Source organism: Chionomys nivalis, chromosome 22, assembly GCF_950005125.1.
Source record: "Chionomys nivalis chromosome 22, mChiNiv1.1, whole genome shotgun sequence".
NCBI lineage: Eukaryota > Metazoa > Chordata > Mammalia > Rodentia > Cricetidae > Chionomys > Chionomys nivalis.
The window spans coordinates 27,253,373-27,272,749 of NC_080107.1; the positions used below are offsets into that span (position 1 = coordinate 27,253,373).

Consider the following 19,377-nt stretch of genomic DNA (forward strand, 5'->3'; position numbering starts at 1 on the left):
ATCAGAATCAGAATCTGATGAATTGGGCAGATAATAATTTTACAGGTCAAAAAAATGAGGGGGGTGGTGGCTGAAGAATGTGAACCCCGCACAAACACGAATAAGCTGTTAGAAAACACACTTTAGGTCATTTATTTATTTATTATGTATACAATATTTATTTATTATGTATACAATATTTTGTCTGTGTGTATGTCTGCAGGCCAGAAGAGGGCACCAGACCTCATTACAGATGGTTATGAGCCACCATGTGGTTGCCGGGAATTGAACTCAGGACCTTTGGAAGAGCAGGCAATGCTCTTAACCACTGAGCCATCGCTCCAGTCACCGAGAGGCTGTTTTAAAGTTCTTCTGTGGCAGAGCTATTATTCTGCTGTGTAAAACTGGCTTGCTTAGGGATTTGGCCATAACCTTTCATCTAGTTTATTGGAAGGAGAACTTTCTTCTCCACGACCTGGGATTTCAGCAGGAGCGACTTCCCTTTTGTTCCGATCCGTTGGCCTAATGTACAAACTCAGTCCAAACCAATGGCTTCTTATAAATTCTCATTAACAAATTCGTGCTTCCACTAAAGTTCAAAAGAAAACCTACATAATACACAGACTTTTTGTACTTTCTAACTGGACTGACAACACAGAAGACACCCTCGTTCTTAATATTTTTAAAGGTAGGGTCCCTCTATGTAGCTCTATGTATGTTTACAGTGGTGTCACTGTAAACAGGGTTTTTTTTTTAAAATATTTATTATGTATACAGTATTCTATCTGTGTGTATTCCTGCAGGCCAGAAGAGGGCACCAGACCTCATTACAGATGGTTATGAGCCACCATGGGGTTGCCGGGAATTGAACTCAGGACCTTTGGAAGAGCAGGCAATGCTCTTAACCACTGACCCATCTCTCCAGCCCCTGTAAACAGGGTTTTATCAGTGTTCTTAGACCGAGTTATTGGTTACTATGCATAGCTATAGGACGCCACAACCTAGAAGACGCTGAGATCTTTTTGCTGCCTTCCACGTCCCTGTACTCAGAAGCGGCTCAGCTGTCTGGAGCGGCTCTGGTGTAGGATTAGGAAACACTACCGTTCTTGATAAAAGTCAGATATTTTTTCTGGCAAAGGAAAATTTAACATCTAGCGGAGTGTTTGTTTACAAACGCTTCACAACGTAAACAAAGATTAGAAGAAAACTTTCAAGGGACGAGGTCATAAAAACCAACCCAGGAAACAGGTTTCCCAGCCTCATGGACCATCTTGGGCTGGCGTCAAACTTTGTAGCCGTCTAGGAAACTGCGGTGAGAGTTAGGATTTGGATGGAGAGCTCTGCCTCGACTTTAGTTGCCAGCCAGTTTTTCACCAGTGTGTTCCGCGTAGGGCACATACAAATACGCTTTTCAAAGCATGTCTTGGAATTCGTGTGGAGATAGAGGAACATCAGCAATGGCGCCCGGGACAAAGTCCGCAGGACCTGAAACCGAAGCATCCTGTTTTTAAAACAATCGAAAGCGAAAGTACCACTGGTGACTGAGCTGTGACCGTCGTCGAGACCCGGCTTGCGATTTCGCGTTGGGGTTCGGTTCTAAGCGACTGCTTCCTGGAGCTGCTCGGCGGAGCGCGGGTGAGTGCTCGTCCCGTCCGGTCCCCGGCAGTCGGGGATGCTCCACCCGGTGTGTGTGTGTGTGTGGGGGGGCAGTGGGGAGGCTTCCAGCCCCGAGCGTGGCTTGGGGACTCGCCTACCGCGGGCGGGAGTTGCGCTCAGGCCTGGCCGTTCTTCTTTCTCCCGGGACAAGGAAACTTAAAATGAGTGTTCTTAGGAAAACAGATTTCTCAAGAAGTCACACCTCACTTTTTCAGAAAATATGATTTTTTTTTGTTTAAAGGAGACATTAAAAGGAGACGATTCAGTAAGAATTATAGGAGGCCACCAGTTTGGACTCAGAGGACTCCTGCACCTGCTAACTTGTGTGCTCCTGAAGGGAACTTTTCATGTGTCCTGCCCAACCGGGGGCGGGGGGGAAGCAGCTTTCGCCCACCCGGCAAGAGATTAAAATCACCTCCGCTTTAATCCCGACAAAAAGCACTTAGACATTCACCAAGCAGTTATTCTCTTTCTTTCTTCCTGGTCCCCTCTTGGGAAGAATATAACCTTGAATCAATCAAGAATGTAACCTTGAATCGATCAGTTCACTTTCTGTTTTTGTTTTGTTTTTCCCAACTTTCTTCTCAGTCTGTAAACTCAACTTCTGCAAGCAATGAAAATACTTGCATGTGTGTGTGTGTGTGTGTGTGTATCTGTATCTATATACAGATTTCATTGTGTTGGTCTTGAACTCTTGATCCTCTGGTTACAGGCCTGTGTCAACACTTTCAGAGAGATCACCCACTTTGTTTTATTCAAAAGTGTTACCTGATGGCCGAGCGGTGGTGGCGCACGCCTTTAATCCCAGCACTCAGGAGGCAGAGGCAGGCGGATCTCTGTGAGTTCGAGACCAGCCTGGTCTACAAGAGCTAGTTCCAGGACAGGCTCCAAAACCACAGAGAAACCCTGTCTCGAAAAACCAAAAAAAAAAAAAAAAAAAAAAAGTGTTACCTGATTGTAAAATTGCAAAGAAACACAGTTAGGATCTTTTAATTATTGAAATTTTAATCTATCTTTCCACAAGTTTCTGGTCTATTGACATGGATACATTATTGTTTTTTTCTTCCTTTAGTCTGTCAGGCACTCAGTGTGACTCACTATGGTGATGTTAAATACAGCAGTAAGAACAGTTTTTTTTTCTTTTTTAAAATTTACTATCATAATAATTTACAAAGCCTTAGTGGCTTATACACACATGTGCATGAATGCGCACTTTTCAATTTAAAAATATTTATTTTCAATTTAAAAATATTTATTTTCAATTTAAAAATATTTAAATTTTCAATTTAAAAAGTATTAAATTTTAGTGTCATTTTAAAATTAGATGTGCTTGTGTGTGGGCCCAGGCACTTTCCCCCTGAGCCATCTCCTCAGCTCCTAGCTCTATATTTTATTTTATTTTTTTATTTTTTATTTTATTTTTTTTTTTTGCTTTTTCGAGACAGGGTTTCCTCTGTGGTTTTGGAGCCTGTCCTGGAACTCCCTTTGTAGACCAGGCTGGCCTCGAACTCACAGAGATCCGCCTGCCTCTGCCTCCCAAGTGCTGGGATTAAAGGCGTGCGCCACCACCGCCCGGCCTAGCTCTATATTTTAAAGAAGAAATAATTACCATCCTGAATTGGGTTTGCAGCCTTAAGTCTCCCCTGAAGTGTGATCTAATGTTTTCACAAATTCTTGGGACCAGAACACGGACATCGTTGAGGGTGTCACTTTTCTCCTTATAGTAAGATTGCTTGAGAGGGAAGAATTCCCGTCCAACCCACATAGTGCGAAAGGGAAGATATTCAGATGATGAATCTGATGAAGATGTTCTGGGGGTGTTACACAATCAATCACTCACAGCAAGAGCTTTTAAGAATATTGTGTTTTACCAATAGTATCTAAAAACAATTATAATGCAATTTTTGAAGAAATGCGCTAAGAGGAATATATACATATAATGTCCTGGGCAGAGAAATACGCACTGTAAAACACACAATGTAACATGCTCAGTTCTGGGTTGCAGACAACAGTTCTGGGATGAACACAAGAAAGAGTGCCTGTAAATTATACATTTATTAATTACTCATAGAAAATGACAGCTATAACTTAAATGCCCCATAAGCGGTAAAGAAGGACTAATATTCTTGGGAGGCCTGAATCCCTCCGTTCCCCAATTACTTCCCCCTTCTATTTCTCTCTCTCTCTCTCTCTCTCTCTCTCTCTCTCTCTCTCACACACACACACACACACACACACACACGTTCTCTTTATATACACACATACTCTATTCTCTTCTTGTGCCCTCATCTTCCCTTAGGACACTTCCTTCTCTTCTCTCAGTCCCTTGTCTATATTTTGTAATCATCTTGTGTGTGTATAGGTGTTTTGCCTGTATGTATGTACACTACACATATGCTTGGTGATACCTCCTGCATTGGCCTTTCTCTGCATTGGCTATTCGGGACCTTTGATGCTTGCATGAATGTTAGGAATTTTGTTTCGTTTTTGGTCTGTGAAGAATGTCAGTGGAATTCTGGTGAAAATTTGCGTTGAATCTGAGGAGAGCAAAGTCATTTTCACAATAATAGCTCTGCCAATCTATGAACATGAGATGACTTTCTATCCTCAAGTGTCTTACTCCTCTTTTTATTCAGTATTTCAAAGTTTTCATTGTCCCTAATTAGATTTATTCCTAAGTATTTTGTTTTGTTTTTGTTTTTTTTTTAACTGCTCTCTCCCCCCCAACAAGTTTGTCATTGGTATTCAAAAAAGCTGAATTTTAAAAAAATGTACTTTTTAAGACAGGGTCTTAACTGTGTAACCCTATATACAGAACCCACTATATAGAGCAGGCTGACCTCCAACTTATAGAGATCTTTCTTGCCTCTCCTTCCTGAGTGTTGGGGTTAAAGGTGTGTACTATCACACCCGGCAAGCTACTGATATTTGTATCCTGATATTTTGCTAAAATCGGATGGAAGCATTTCCAGTGGAGTCTTTTGGGTTGTTTTAAATAAAGAATCACGTCATGTTCAACTAAGGATGCCTTGACAAAGTTTCTTTGTGTAGCCCTAGCTTTCCTGGAACTAGCTCTGTAGACCAGGCTGGCCTCAAACTCACAGAGATCCACCTGTCTGCCCACGAGTGCTGAGTTCTGGGATTAAAGGCATGAACCACCACTGCCTGGCTTTCCTGTCATATTTTCAAAAGTGCTTTTAAATTGTCGGTCACCTCAGATATTACAGGCTTATCTCGTGCATTTCCTTCCCCACACCCAGAGTCGGCCTTTGCTTCTTGGTTCTTTTCACTGGAGAATCGAGCTAGAAATCCCTGGAAATGCCGTGAAGAATGTTTCCTGACATCCCTTTATTCATATGGGATAAACTAAGAGATGGCTTTTTTCCCCCCAGTCTTTTAGTTTAAACATAGATGTTTTGTTTGTTTCTCTTACAAGAATGCTGAGACTTTAACCACTCAGAATCTTTGAAAAGTATATTGAGTTATTATATATGTATGTTATTAATGTGCATCTAAAGTTCTTTTGATCTGGGAATCTTGCTTTTTGGCTAATTTAATGTTCAGGCAGGGGGCTTCTTCACCATTTTTTGGGCCATTGACTCCTTTTGACAGACAGGTGAATCTTACGGAGTTTCCTTTAAACATTTTTTTTTCCTGCGTGAATAAACATATAGCTATTTAGAATTACAAAGGAAACCATTAGGCTGAAATATGTATGCTAGGATACTTAAGAAAAATTTTAATTTATTTTTATTAGATGTTTGTACTTATTTTGTGGTGTGTGTGTGCTGTTAATCCTGAGATTTGAGAGGGAAAAGCCAGTTCCACAATTCTGAGCCAAATTGGAAGCAGCACTTCAATAAAGTGCTGAGCAGAAAAATGGATTCTGATCAGGTCTGCCTATGGGTTTCCAGCGAGTGGCCACAAGACACGTGTTGTAGGGGCTTTTAAAGGGAAAACCCAAAAGGCCACCTTGTTTCCCTTTTGGCCTTGTTATTTCCAAGAACTACAACTCCCAGCATTCCAGGAAGTTAACTGGTCCTTGGGCTTGCATGCAGAGGACAGGTCTCTTCCACCTTGTGGCTTCCAGAGATGGAGCTTAGGTTGTCGGGCTTGGTCACAAGTGTCTATCCTCCAAGCCATCTCTCCAGCTTCAAAATATTAATATATTAATATGTATCACTGTATCATAATATAGCATGAAATCTAGCAGCCAGCTTAATAGCTTCTATAGAAACTGGGTTAAAAACAACATTTCAGCATGTCTACAATGACTCGGTCTGCTACTGCTTTCTGGGTACCCTTGAGTTGAAAGCAAAGGATTTTTATCACCTTCAGAGAAAACTCCAATTCCTCGATCTCCAAAGGAGAGTCCCAATATCCAGAAATGAGCACAGCCTGGACTGGAGGAGGATTTCTGTCCGTTCGATAAAAGCCAGTGTTCTTCAGGAACTCGGGAAGCTGGCTCTGTCTGCCCAAAGGGGTCCTTTCCCTTACTGCTGGCAAAAGGGACATACCACTCTCTAATTAGCATATCAAAGTCCATGCAGGCCGCCAGGCTCCCTCAGTCCCTACTCACAAGTACTATCATCTCAAAGTCCCCACACTGGTCTCCTGGTCCTTGTGACTCACCGTTTTTACAACCCAAGCTTGCTATTGTCACATGCTTTCTCTCTTCGCTATCCCCTGCTATTTCCCCTCTCTCACAGACAGCCCTGCCTGTGTCCAGTCTGCCGGGCATGCTCAGTCTACTTCCTTCTCTCTCTGCCTTGGACTCTCCCAGCTGCCCCTAGATACTTTCTCTGGTTCCCAGTAAAGACCTTAACCGTAAGGTGGAGCAGTCATGTTGGCGGCTCCTTTACTGTGTGTCCCCTCCAATGCAATTACAGATGTGAAGTTCTTTAGATTACAGATGATGTTTGGCTGTAAGTCACATGACGAGACTTTGATGATATGAAAACACGCGCACACACACATACACGCGCGCGAACACACACACACACACACACACACACACACACACACACACACACACACACTGAGTAAGAAGACATGCTTCTTGAACGGAAGGGTAAAAGCTCTCATTTCTTTTTTCTTGAATTTGTGTTGTATCCAATTGTAAAAGCATTGCCCCTCCCCGCACATTTTTCTTTTACTAAAGAATCATGGATGCTGATATGGACAACAAACAGCAAGCTTATGAAGAATTCTCATCAATAGAAATTTTGGAAGATGAACAAAATGAGGTATGAAGGAAAATTGTAGTTGCTGTTAAGAATGATTTGTGGCCGGGCGGTGGTGGCGCACGCCTCTAATCCCAGCACTCGGGAGGCAGAGGCAGGCGGATCTCTGTGAGTTCGAGACCAGCCTGGTCTACAAGAGCTAGTTCCAGGACAGGAACCAAAAGCCACAGAGAAACCCTGTCTCGAAAAACCAAAAAAAAAAAAAAAAAAAAAAAAAAAAAAAAAGACTGATTTGTGTCTTTGTGTCTGTTCCTTTTAAGGTGCGCCTTTGTCTGTGTCAAGCAATACATTGGCATTGTGGGGCTACTGGGCTTTCCAAGAGCTCCTTAACATTTGCTCCATTGTAAAAGCTTTACACTGAGAGTTGTGTTCCCATTTATTTTCTTACAAAGATTGTTCCCTCCCCTCCTTCTTTTTCGGGTTTCTACCAGGATGTGAAATGTGAACAGTGACCAAATGAGATCCAGGTGCTCAGAGCTGATAGCAAGGCCTGTGTTGGGTTTGTCAAAGCAACTGGCTACTGTTGGAATTATTGCTGATAAACAAACCCCAAACACCAAAAAAAACCCGCCAAAAAAATAAAACAAACAAAAAATGAAATGAGACAAAAAAATAAACAAACGAAGAACAGCCTCAGTGTAATATGTTCACAATCATAGTGCAATTAAAAGTTGTATGATAGTTGTAGATAGCTTAGAAAGAGTTTAACAAAGTCTAGAAGGTCTGAGTCTCACTCCTTGTCTTAATTGTAAAAAATTCCGTGTCTAATGTAGAAGATAACAGTTTCTTTGTTCATATGACAGAGCTAACGAATCTTGGTAGGATTAGCAGAACCACTAGGTGCTGGAGAGATCGCCCAGCAGATAAAAGCACTGCTCGCTCTTTTAGAGGATGTGGGTTCAATTCCCAGCACCCGCATAGTGGCTTACAACTGTCTGTAACTCCAGGGGATATGACACCCTCATGCAGATATACATGCAAGGAAAAACACCAATGCATATGAAATAAAAAAAACTAAGTCATTAAAAACAAAACAAAACAACAACAAAAGAAGACCCATCATGCACTGGAATTAGATGCTAAGCATATGCACTATGAAGTTGGCATACTTATTCTGAGGCTGTCCTAAGGTTGTTTAGCCTTTGGGTCGGGGGTGGTGGGCTTTACATCTTTTAATTAATTTAGGAAAGGGATCGCAAAGGTATTTAATTTTTTCTATTGTTTGCTATTTTTTTTAGGGATTAATTCATGAAATTTTAAAGGAAAACATACAGCTAGAACAGGAGATCAAAAGACTTGAAGCGGAGTTAAGCTCGGATGCCAGAGAATTCCAAGTACTGTGATTATTTTATGTATATTTTAATGGACACGTACTTTTCAGACAAAATTGTAGTTATACACGATTAATTCTAAAGCATTAGGGCCACTCAGAACACCAGGATTTGCTTTTGTTTTTGAGATCTGGCTGGTCTTGAACTCATTATGCTGACCAGGTTGACCTCAAGCTCACAGAGATCTACCTGCCTTTGCCTCCCGTGCACTGGCATTAAAGGAGTGTGCCGCCATGTCCGACTTGGGCTTCTGTTTGTAACAACCCCGAATGGAGAAAAACTCAAGTGTTCCTCCATAGTTGAATGAATAGTAAATTATTCTATACCCATACAATTCAATTCTACACCAAATCAAGAACAAACAATTATATACAGCGTGCATGAATGTAACAAACATGACATCGATACGTAAAAGTCAGAGGAAGGCATTCTCTATGCTCCCGTTTAAATAAAGTGTGCGCTGAGATATATAGTGGTTCATCCCAGAGGCAGGTTTTCCTTGGGAAACCAGGAGGACTTCAATAGTTCTACCTAGTGTTTGCATATTAGCATCGTGATTTCTTCATGTACTATACTTACGATGCATATTTTTCCTACCACCTATGGCTAGCTAGCACGATACAACTTACAAAACCATAAATTAATAAAAGTTAAAAAAAAAACCAGCATTGCTTATTGCAGATCACTCTTGGGTCAAACATCTGGTTTCCTCACTCACAGCATTTACTGTCTTCCCCTCTCATGCGGAGTAATTTAAGTGAATCTCACAGTTTAAAGAGTTTGATATGATCTGAACATAGTGACACACACCTTTAGTCCTAGCACTTGGGAGACCGAGGCAGGAAGAATCCCTGTGGGAGGCTAGCCTGGTCTACAGAGCAAGCTCCAGACTAGCCAGTGCTATACAGATATACAGAGAGTTCTCGTCTCAGAACAAAGAAGTTGGGCATGTATTGATTTGTACCATTTAAAGTCTCTCCTAAATTTTCCTATATTTGAATCATCTAATAAGCTTTTACCCCTTGTTTCTTCTCTTCTAAACTATCTTCTAAAACTATCACTGTCCTCACTACCTCATAATTTAAATTAACCCATTTACATTAATCTACTTTTTGCCTCATGGCTTTTGCCTTGCTTCCCATCTTGTACCTCCTGTGTCCTCTGGAGTCTCTTCTGCACCTAAATTCATCTCTTCCTCTGCTGTCTTTGCCTGGAAGTCCCGCCTAACCTATTTCTGCCCAGCTATTGGCCATTCAGCTCTTTATTAAACCAATCAGAAGGTGCCTTGGCAAAGACACATCTTCTTAGTGTGCGAAAAGATTATTCCACAATGAGGCACTTATTTTACATAAACGGTGGGGATTTATGATTGGACAATATCAATCAACTTAAACACTGCTTAGGAAAAGTGAGAGGATTATATACTTACGATTTCATCAATAAAATGATATTAAAGGGTCAACATTTGATTACCTTACTGAGAAGCTTTGTGGGAAGAAGCAATTACTATAAATGTTATGTAAGACTACAGCCAATATACCATAAAGCTTTACAGTCAGTGGAGAACAAATTATTAGATGACTAGATCAATCATACCATCGTTGGAAGGACTTGTTACGTCTTGTCTTAATTTTAATCAAACACATCTGTTTTAATTAGATTAAAGAGAATATACCAGAAAGAAAGCTTAAGTTCACTTCAATGAAGAGTTCCGAGGATGGTGGCCAGTTCTCAAATAGCTCCTGTTCATTCCAAGTGAGCTCACAAATTCTCTATGAGCTCCAGAAAGGACAAGCACTTATCACCTTTGAGAAGGAAGAAGGTATGACTGATCTTAAAAACATGACCGTGGGCCGGGCGGTGGTGGCGCACGCCTTTAATCCCAGCACTCGGGAGGCAGAGGCAGGCGGATCTCTGTGAGTTCGAGTCCAGCCTGGTCTACAAGAGCTAGTTCCAGGACAGGAACCAAAAAGCTACGGAGAAACCCTGTCTCGAAAATCCAAAAAAAAAAAAAAAAAAAAAAAATGACCGTGTCACCTTTGCAAGCACTTGGACCTTCAAAGATCTTCCATAGATGTCTGGCTGTCACTTGGCAGTCTGTGTTTGCTGTTTCTTCTTGTCTTCATAGTGGCGTTTGGAGGCAGAGGCAATTGATAGTCTCAATTTACAGAGACGGAATCCAGGCATTAAGTATATTAGATGTGTTGGTTTTAATACCTATGATATATAATGACGTAATATCTACAATATATAATATTATATATAATTATGTGGAATACTCACAGTGTTATGTGTGCAATGATATTGAAGGATTCATGCTTATCACACATTCAAAAAGTAATGCCTCTGGAAATAAAATATAGGAGTTGGGATATCCAGTGTCAGCCTCTTTCCAGTACATATGTCCCTTAAATGATATAAGCATATTAGAATGTTATAATAATATTATAAAGAAGTAGAACTTGCTAGGCATGGCAGTGCACAACTTTAATACCAGCACCTGGGAGGCAGGTGCAGACCTGTCTCTGTGAGTTTGAGGCTAACCTGGCCTACCTAGATTCCGGTCAGCCAGGCCTATATAGTGAGACCCTATCTCAAATAAAAAAGTAAATGAATAGATACAATTTTGGGAGTATGAAAATGGCAGACTCTACTTCTCCGGTGTTCTCTGGGACATCTCGTTTCATACTTGTACAATTCTATAAATACAGGATAGCTAAAATAATTATTGTGTGTATTTGATTGGTAAGAAAACAGAGTCTGAAGATGCTTAAGTGATTTAGTGATTAGTTACCCAGTGATTAGATTGAACCTAGGAATAGAAAGGTTTGGGACCTAATGTTGGCCAAGTTCAAAAATGTATGGGCCCCTTCAGGGCTTGGCTTCCTTTGTGAGGAGAATTTGAGTGCTGGCTTTATCTCCTCTTGAGGTGTGAGTTGCGTTCTTTGTAAGCCTCAGATTTTGGTGACAGGTTTTGTGATAGTATTAAATGACAAGTTTAACTGAACGCACACAACACACCCATGTCAGCTGCCATTGTTGCTATGTGTGAGGGGTATGCCAGAGAAGGAAACAAAAGCCTATAGAAGAACTTCCTTTGTTGAACTCCAGAGCTGAGAGGGTACCCTAAGTGCCTGTGCACATCCTCCTGGACCAACATTCCTGAGGGCAGGCCACTACTTCTTGGCTTTGGCTCTGACTGCAAAGCTACGGGATGGGCCAACGTGGTCTTCAGGACCATTTCATGCTTAGATCCTTAGAAGCTGTGATTTTAACCTGTGTCTTCTGGCATCTGGCCCGTCAGTCTGACCTGGAAATAAATGTTAAAAGGAAGCTTACAGAAGGTCAAGGCAAGCAGAGATGAAACATCCACCCACACCATCATTTTGTTCCCCCTGGAACCATGCCCACAGTTGAGGGGGAGCTTTGCTGGTAATAGGCAGTCACTGGCATGTTACTGGAAGACATAGGGGAGGATCTGAGGACAGGTTTCTACATGACAGTCACTGCCTGTCAGTCTCCTGGGTTTGCTGGATGTAGGAGTCGCTTCAGAAGCAGCCTTGATGCTGCTTGCTCCCTTGATGTGGTTCTGGAGTCCCCAAGCCAGGACATAGCGCCAGGGAAACAGAAGTAAACAGGGGTTAGTTTGACAGTCACAGTAACTAAAGTTGGAATATAAGTGGTCCCTCTCTGTTGAGTTAGATCGCCAGATGTTAGGGGTTTGGGGATAATGAGAGGGTCATCTGAGTATTACTTCATTGATGTTTTCTGCTATCGTCATCTGTTGCCATTAGCAAAACAAAACAAAACAAAAAGCATCTAAATTCTAGAGTCATATTGTGGTATAGTGAGTCTGAATTCCCACCCGACAACGCCCTGACTTCCAGCCTTGTGTCTTCCCCAGCCTCGGGTGTGCTCCCTGGTTGTCATAAACACACATGAAGTTTATAAGAGAGGAAGCAATCATCTCTTATCTTCATGATAAATTAGAATAAGTGGCTCACATAGCAACAGCTGGAGTTTTATAAAGTCATAGCGCACAGTTATGAAGAAACTCCTGGCTGCATGGTGGCGCATGCCTTTAATCCCAGCACCTGGGAGGTAGAGGCAGGCAGGTCTCTGTGACTTTGAGGTCAGCCTGGTCTACATAATGATTTCCAGGAAGGCCAGGACTACACAGAGAAACCCTGCCTTGAAAAACAAAACAAGACAAACAAACAAAAAGAAACCCCTCCCTATATCCATCTTAAAGAAGCGTTGCATTCTTTGAACTTATCCTGGCTTTCGTGTGGTTGTATTACAGAGCCTCTCCCATCTATGTGATGATACAGCGTCGCTCTCAATATTTTAAAGCGTGCTGATAGAAAAAAGCAAAGCAATATGTCTTTCTTGGAAAGACAGAGACGGAAAAGAGCACTTGCTTTGGTGCTGGTAACATAAGAACATTGGCAAAGGACAAAGCGAGATAAAACGAGGATAAAACGACAGTGGCCCACAAAAGTGTTCCTAGCTTATGAATGGGGACATTCTGGCTGAGCTGACTGCCCTGGGGAAATTCCCTGGTAGTGCTGTGGAGAGGGAGCATGTGTCCGGATTGACAATATAAAGAATCTGCAGAATTCTTAGGCTGATGTAAGAGAGAGGATGATAGAGAATTTAGAATCTCAAAATCTCTGTATTGCCATTTTTGCTTACACGTGGTGACACTGAGTTTTCCTACTTTGGAGGTAAGACTACTGAAACTTGGAAATCCCAAGAAAAATGCTAAAACTTGATTCTTTAAAATCGAAGAAAATGGGGCCAGTAAGATGGCTCAGCAGGTAGAGGCCCTTGTTGAGCCTGCTGATCTGAGTTCCATCCCGGGTACCAACATGCTGGAAAAAGACATAGCTCCCACAAGCTATTCACTGACCTTCACCCAAATGCCCCTCACAAGAACACACCTCCCCCACATACATAAATAGAATAAATACAAAACTGAAGAACATGAAAAAAGACAACAACGCCTCCTTGAATAAAACGCGTAAGGTTTTCTCGGACGTCACGACGGTCTGCTTCTAAAATTGTGTTTCAGTTGCACAGAATGTGATAACGATGGGGAAGCAAGTGGTGCAGCTGGAGGGGAACTCCGTGGTGGTCACCGCGCAACCGGTCCCGCTAAGCCTAGGCGTCAGATTCCAGGTGAGACGGTCATGGAGAGTGGCTTCAGCCACTCTGTCGGGCACAGGCATTCTTCTTACTTGTGACGCTGAAATGCTTTCCCAGGTTCATGTGAACGTTTCTAAAACGAAGATCAATGTTACGGGAATCCCTGATGAACTGCCGGAGGAGCAGACAAGAGACAAGCTGGAGCTGAGCTTCTACAAGTCCGCGAACGGAGGCGGGGAGGTGGAAAGCGTGAACTACGACAGGAAGTCGGGGAGCGCCGTCATCACGTTCCTGGAAAGTGGAGGTACGCAGACACTTCGCCATTGCACAGTTTCTGCCCATTTGTGTATTTGAAATGCATGATAATCGGGGGGACTTTCCTTTTTTGGAACACTCTTTTTTTTTTAAAAAAAAACTTATTTTCTTAGAATTTTTTTATTTAACGCGCACGCGTCTGCGCATGTGTGCACGCTGTGGCGCTAGTGTGGAGGTCAGAAGATAGCTTACGTCAGTTGGTTCTTTCTTCCACCCTGAGGATCCTGGGAGTTGAATCCAGGTTGTGGGTTTGGGCAGTAAGGACCTTTACCTGTTGAGTCATCTTGTTGGTCCAGTTGATGTTTTCTTACCCTTATTTGATGCGATCGTGTGTCAGGCAGGACAGCAGATGCGTGTGTGAAATTGTGTGTCAGGAGGACAGTGGATGCGTGAGATCGTGTGTCAGGCAGGACAGCAGATGCATGTGTGTGTCCCCTCATTTTATCATTACAGTCTCTGCTCATCATAGCTCTGACATAGCTTCATGTCACTGATAGGAGGCAGAGGTCTAGAGAAGACGGATCATATCCCTAAAATCACACGGTGGTGTGCCATAGAGCAATTCTGCCTGATTCTTCATGCACACCTCTGCTTTTCTCATTAGTATGGTCCTAGGGTTTTCCCTGAGTTTCTGAATCATAGAAATCCTGTGATGCCATTAAAACATGGACTGATTAGATTATCTTTTGCATGAAAATAATACGTGTTTTAAAAAAGAAGTCATAATGATGACAGCGAAGGGTTGAGTAATCGCTTCGAAATTCCCTTCCTTTGGTGTAGACGTTTCCAGACCTTTCTCCAGGCTCATGCAAACCCACCACTGTGCGGTTTTGACCTGGGTCTTTGAGGAATGCTCATGAGCCCCAGGTAGAGTGTGTCCTGTGAGAAAGCCCCGAGTTTCAGTGCAGCTGGAACATGTTGCCTTTGAAATGAAGGACAATTCCAACTTGGTGGAATTTCCATAGTCAAGGATCCAGCTTTAAACTTTCCAAATGGTTTTTAAATTTTTAAAATATATATATATATATATATATATATATATATATATATATATATATTTTTTTTTTTTTTTTTTCCACTCTGAGACAGGGTTTCTTTGTGAAACAGTCATGGCTGTCCTGGAACTCACTCTGTAGACCAGGCTGGCCTCGAACTCACAGAGATCCGCCTGCCTCTGCCTCCCAAGTGCTTGGATTAAAGCTGTGCACCACCCTGCCTTTTTCAAATTTTCCAAATCTTATCTGATTGATGTCAATCTCTCTATTCCTTGTATTGAGAAATATCCAGGAGGAACTCCATTATAAATCACAGTGCAGTTTGACACTCTGTTAGCTTGGAATTCTGTTCTGTTTTCTTCTCTGGGGAGTCCTTCCTAGAAGTGGTGTCCAACCAAAAGCTACACGTTTAGGTAATTCTGAAAGAGTATAAAGTCTTCTGGTCACTTCATAAGCAGTATCTGGCGGTCTTATTATAACCAGGCAGGTGCTGTAACTACTTGCCTTTCTCAGAAGCAAGCCAAATAAGACAGCCAAAGTCACCTAGGTCATAACCCGGCACAGATGGGGCTGGGGTAGGCCTAATCAACTGAGGGTCCTTCCTTGCCCCTCTGTCCTCTGCTCCTGCCTCCACTTACCATTTGAAACACTCGAATCGTACTATTTAGGGGCTGCAAGATGGCTCAGCTAGTGAGTGTCTGCTGCCGATCTGTGATCAATGTCTGGTAGGAGCAGAGAACCAGTTCCCACTTGTTCTTCTCTGATGGCCACATGTACGTGGTGACATGCATGCATGCACACCTACATACACGAGTGCATACAAAATTAATTGAAGAAATGCGTGCAGTTTGCTGGCATTAAGGAAATGCACTCACAGTACTGTGCAGCCGTCACCGTTTTCCATCCTCAGGGCATTTTGTCATCTTAAGTAGAAACGTCACTCATTAGACAATAATTCCTTTTTCAATTCTTCCTCTTTCAGTCCTTGGTATCTCCAAGTCTTTGGTCTCCACAAACTTCCCTGTTCTAAATGCCTCATAGAAGTGGATTTGTTCCACCTTTACCCCTCTTATATTTGGATGCTTAAGACAGGAGGTTCGGTTTCCTTATTGTGTAGACTAGTGTTTCTCAAAATGATTACTGTGAAGCCTTCAATATGGGCTGTAGAGTTCTTTACGAATTAACTGCCCACTTTGATGTTTATTTGATAGTATTCCATGCGAGAGAAGCTTCACTATGATTTAAAATGTTTATGATAAATGTTTATGTTTATTTATTTATGCTTATTTATAAATGATACATGTTTATGAGAAAACACTTTCTTTTTGCTGATTTTCAGTTGCCGACAGGATTTTGAAGAAGAAAACCTACCCTCTTTATATGAATCCAAAGTGCTGCCAAGTTACAGTCTCTCCCTTTATAGAGAGACGCTTGGAAAAGTACCAGGTACAGTTACCACTCTTCCTTCCGGGCGATATCTCGTTGGTCCGCCACTACACACAAAGAACATGGAACAAGCTATGTCTGCGACACTCGGCTTCTCAGTGAGGGCTGTCTAAGCAGTCTCTTCACTTCACCTTTGCTTGGTCCGTGCAGAATGAGTTTGTATTTTAAACAATATCTTAATGCAAAGCTCTGCCTTTTTTTTTTTTTTTTTTTTTTTTTAAAAAAAAAAAAAACTGGTGCCAGGCCTGGTGGTGCAGTCCTGGAATCCCAGCCATTCAGGAGGCTGAGGCGGGAGGTTTTCAAGTTAATGCCGTCCTTGGCTGCAGACTGCAGAGGTAACCCAGGCAACCTTAAGATCCTGTCTCAAAATAAGAAGTCAAAATATAAGGGTACAGGGTGTAATGATTATGTGTGAGAGGGACCTTGGTGAGTGAGAGCATAGAGGCCTCATGGCGGGCGGGATAGAGACAACTATGCCTCACACAGAGCTTATGTGGAGAGTTTATTTTGAGAAGGGGGAAGGGGAGAGAGGAGACTAAGGACAGCAGTGGTGGTGGTGGGAGAAAGGAGGGAAGGAGGGAGGTAGGGAGGAGGGAGGGAGAGAGGGAGGAAGAGGACGGAGAGAGGGAGGCAGAGACCTGTACTTGCCTTGCTTCAGAAGAACAGCTGGAAGAGAGCTGGACTGGGCAGAGCTTGCATACAGACCATGTAGGGTTGTGGCAGCCATAGAACCTGGGCTGGTAGTGCCTGAGTGCATCCTGCCAGGTGCCAGGGGCCACCAGAATGCCTGAATCCTAACACAGGGGTGGAGCAGTAGCCTAGCTCCTTAGACCTTAGAGCCTGCCTCCCCAGTATGCCAACAACAATGACTCCCCCACCTCCCTGCAAAATCCCTGAAATCACTTAGATAATTATAAAACTAATTCTTGGGTCAAGATCATGATGGGGTTACCCATATAGGAGCAGTTGAACTGAGATAGTGGGAGCTTACCGACTCCCCAAACTCGGCCATCTGAATGGGAGTGACAGTTGTGTGGTTGGGGCAGTCTGTGGGGCCACTGGCAGTGGGACCAGGATTTATCCCTAGTGCTTGAACTGGCTACTTAGGGCCCATTCTCTTTGGAGGGATACCTTGCTCAGCCTAGCTATAGTGGGGAGGGCCTTGGTCCTGCCTCAAGGCGATGTGCCAGACTTTGTTGACTTCCCCATGGGAAGTCTTACCCTCTCTGATGAGTGGGTGGGGATGGGGTGGGTGGAAGGTGGGGAGAGGTATGTAAAATGAGAAAAGATTGTTTTAAAAATAAATTAAAAAGTAAAATAAAAAAATAAAACTAATTCTTATTTTTGTAAATAGAGACTTACTTAGAGATATTTTCCTTGTGTATCTGTCAATCACTGGGCTTCAGACACAATTCTGCTTCCTGTCACTCAGCTCCCTTTTGTTTCAAACCCGCTCCTGTTTCCTATTCCTCCTCAGCTATCTAATGGCAATACTGCCTACCAACTTTGTCTACCCACTTATATTATGTATACAGTGTTCTGCCTGCATGTATGCCTGTGGGCCAGAAGAGGGCGCCAGAGCTCATGACAGAAGGGTGTGAGTCACCATGAGGTTGCTGGGAATTGAACTCAGGACCTCTGGAAGAGCTGCCAGTGCTCTTAACCTCTGAGCATCTCTCCATCCCCCTGAAAACTACAGCAAATATACACGCACATGCGCGCGCACACGCGCACGCACACACACACACACACACACACACACACACACACACATTTTGGGGGAAGTACTGAGCACTGAATCCAGGCCTTCATGTAAATAAATACTTTATGTAATCACTCTATCCCCGAGCTTCTCCTTCACCCATATTTTTTTGAGACAGGGTTGCATGTATCTTAAACTCAATGCCACCATCCTACTGCCTCAGTTTCCAGAGTTCTGGAATGACAGGCGTGTGCCATCACACCTACTGACAATCCATATTTTAGTCTGTACTTTTGAGATCCTCCGGCATTCTTCTGGTCCCTGGCATTGCCAGTCACAGCTTTGACTACCCACAGACTCCTACTCTACTCTGAGCTGCCCAGCCAACCCCCTTTATTTTCATAACACCACGGTCATCTGTCTCAAACTCGCCTCCCTCGGACATTTTCTTGTCTGAAAATGCCCTTCTTTCACAAGTTGGTTTTCTTCCACAGGTGTTTTCAGCCATATCGAAGAGGACCGTACTTCTGACTGGATTAAAAGGCGTTCGGATGAATGAAGAGGATGTGGAGGATTTAATCAACATTCACTTCCAAAGGAGGAACAACGGAGGTGGAGAAGTTGATGCGGTCAAGTGCTCTTTAGATGAGTCTTGCATTGCGTATTTTGAAGACTAGGCCAGAGAAAGCACATGGAAGCTATAACTTTGAGCCCAAATAACTGTCAACATTTACAAAATATTGTTTTCCTTTAAAAAAAAAAAGAATTTTAATTTGCGTCTTTTTATTCTTCCATGCAAAATCTTAAAATTCGTTTTTATGTTGGGCAGTGGTGGCGCAAGCCTTTCATGCCAGCACCTGTGTGTGTGTGTGTGCGTGTATGTGCAGAGGCAGGCAGATCACTGAGTTCGAGACCAGCCTGGTCTACAAAGTGAGTTCCAGGACAGCCAGGGCTACACAGAGAAACCCTGGTCTCCAAAAACAAAAGCAAACAAAACAAAATTCTTCCTTGTTTTCAGCACCACTGTGTGTGTTTATGAAGGGTAAGTGGCTGTGTGGGAGGGGTTTTGTTCCTATTCTCTGTGGATGGCCTCTGACTATTGCCAACCCGGAGCCCTGCTGATGCCTCTGTCTTGACCATGTGGGCTAATTTCATTTGCTTCCTCTTTGCGTAGCAATCCGAAATTCCAAAACCCCCATGTTCTCAGAGCAGAGGGGCTGTTTTCTTGAAGTCTACTTTGCTAAGAGTGTCAAGCATTTACTGATTCCTTCCTGGCATCCCTTCCCCAAACACACCTGGTTAAGGACAGCATTTTCTTTCTTCTACATTTTTCTTGTTTGTTTACTCATTTTCTTTGCGGCCTTTGAAACAGGGTCTCATTGTGTAGCCCAGGCTGCCCTTCGGCTCCCGATCTCAACTCACGTTCTTGTAGGATTACCGTTATCACCCCCTCCCCTGGGAGTCGCTTTGGTCCAGCCTCCTTCTCTAGGAAAGCCCGCCAAGGATTGACCCCTCCCCAGGGAGGGTCAGGGCCACTCCCACAGGCTATTTAGGCTGCCGCC

General features: G+C 43.0%; 1 protein-coding gene across 1 annotated transcript; it reads left to right on the top strand.

Annotated features, from left to right (window-relative positions):
* The first annotated feature begins 1,150 nt into the window (after window positions 1-1,150).
* Window positions 1,151-18,588, top strand: Nmi (N-myc and STAT interactor). The gene is made up of 8 exons (XM_057755362.1): window positions 1,151-1,614; window positions 6,797-6,881; window positions 8,117-8,212; window positions 9,869-10,031; window positions 13,284-13,390; window positions 13,475-13,661; window positions 16,007-16,113; window positions 18,310-18,588. The coding sequence occupies exons 2-8, from the start codon at window positions 6,801-6,803 to the stop codon at window positions 18,490-18,492; spliced, it is 924 nt and encodes a 307-aa protein (XP_057611345.1). The 5' UTR covers window positions 1,151-1,614; window positions 6,797-6,800; the 3' UTR covers window positions 18,493-18,588.
* Window positions 18,589-19,377: the final 789 nt, after the last annotated feature.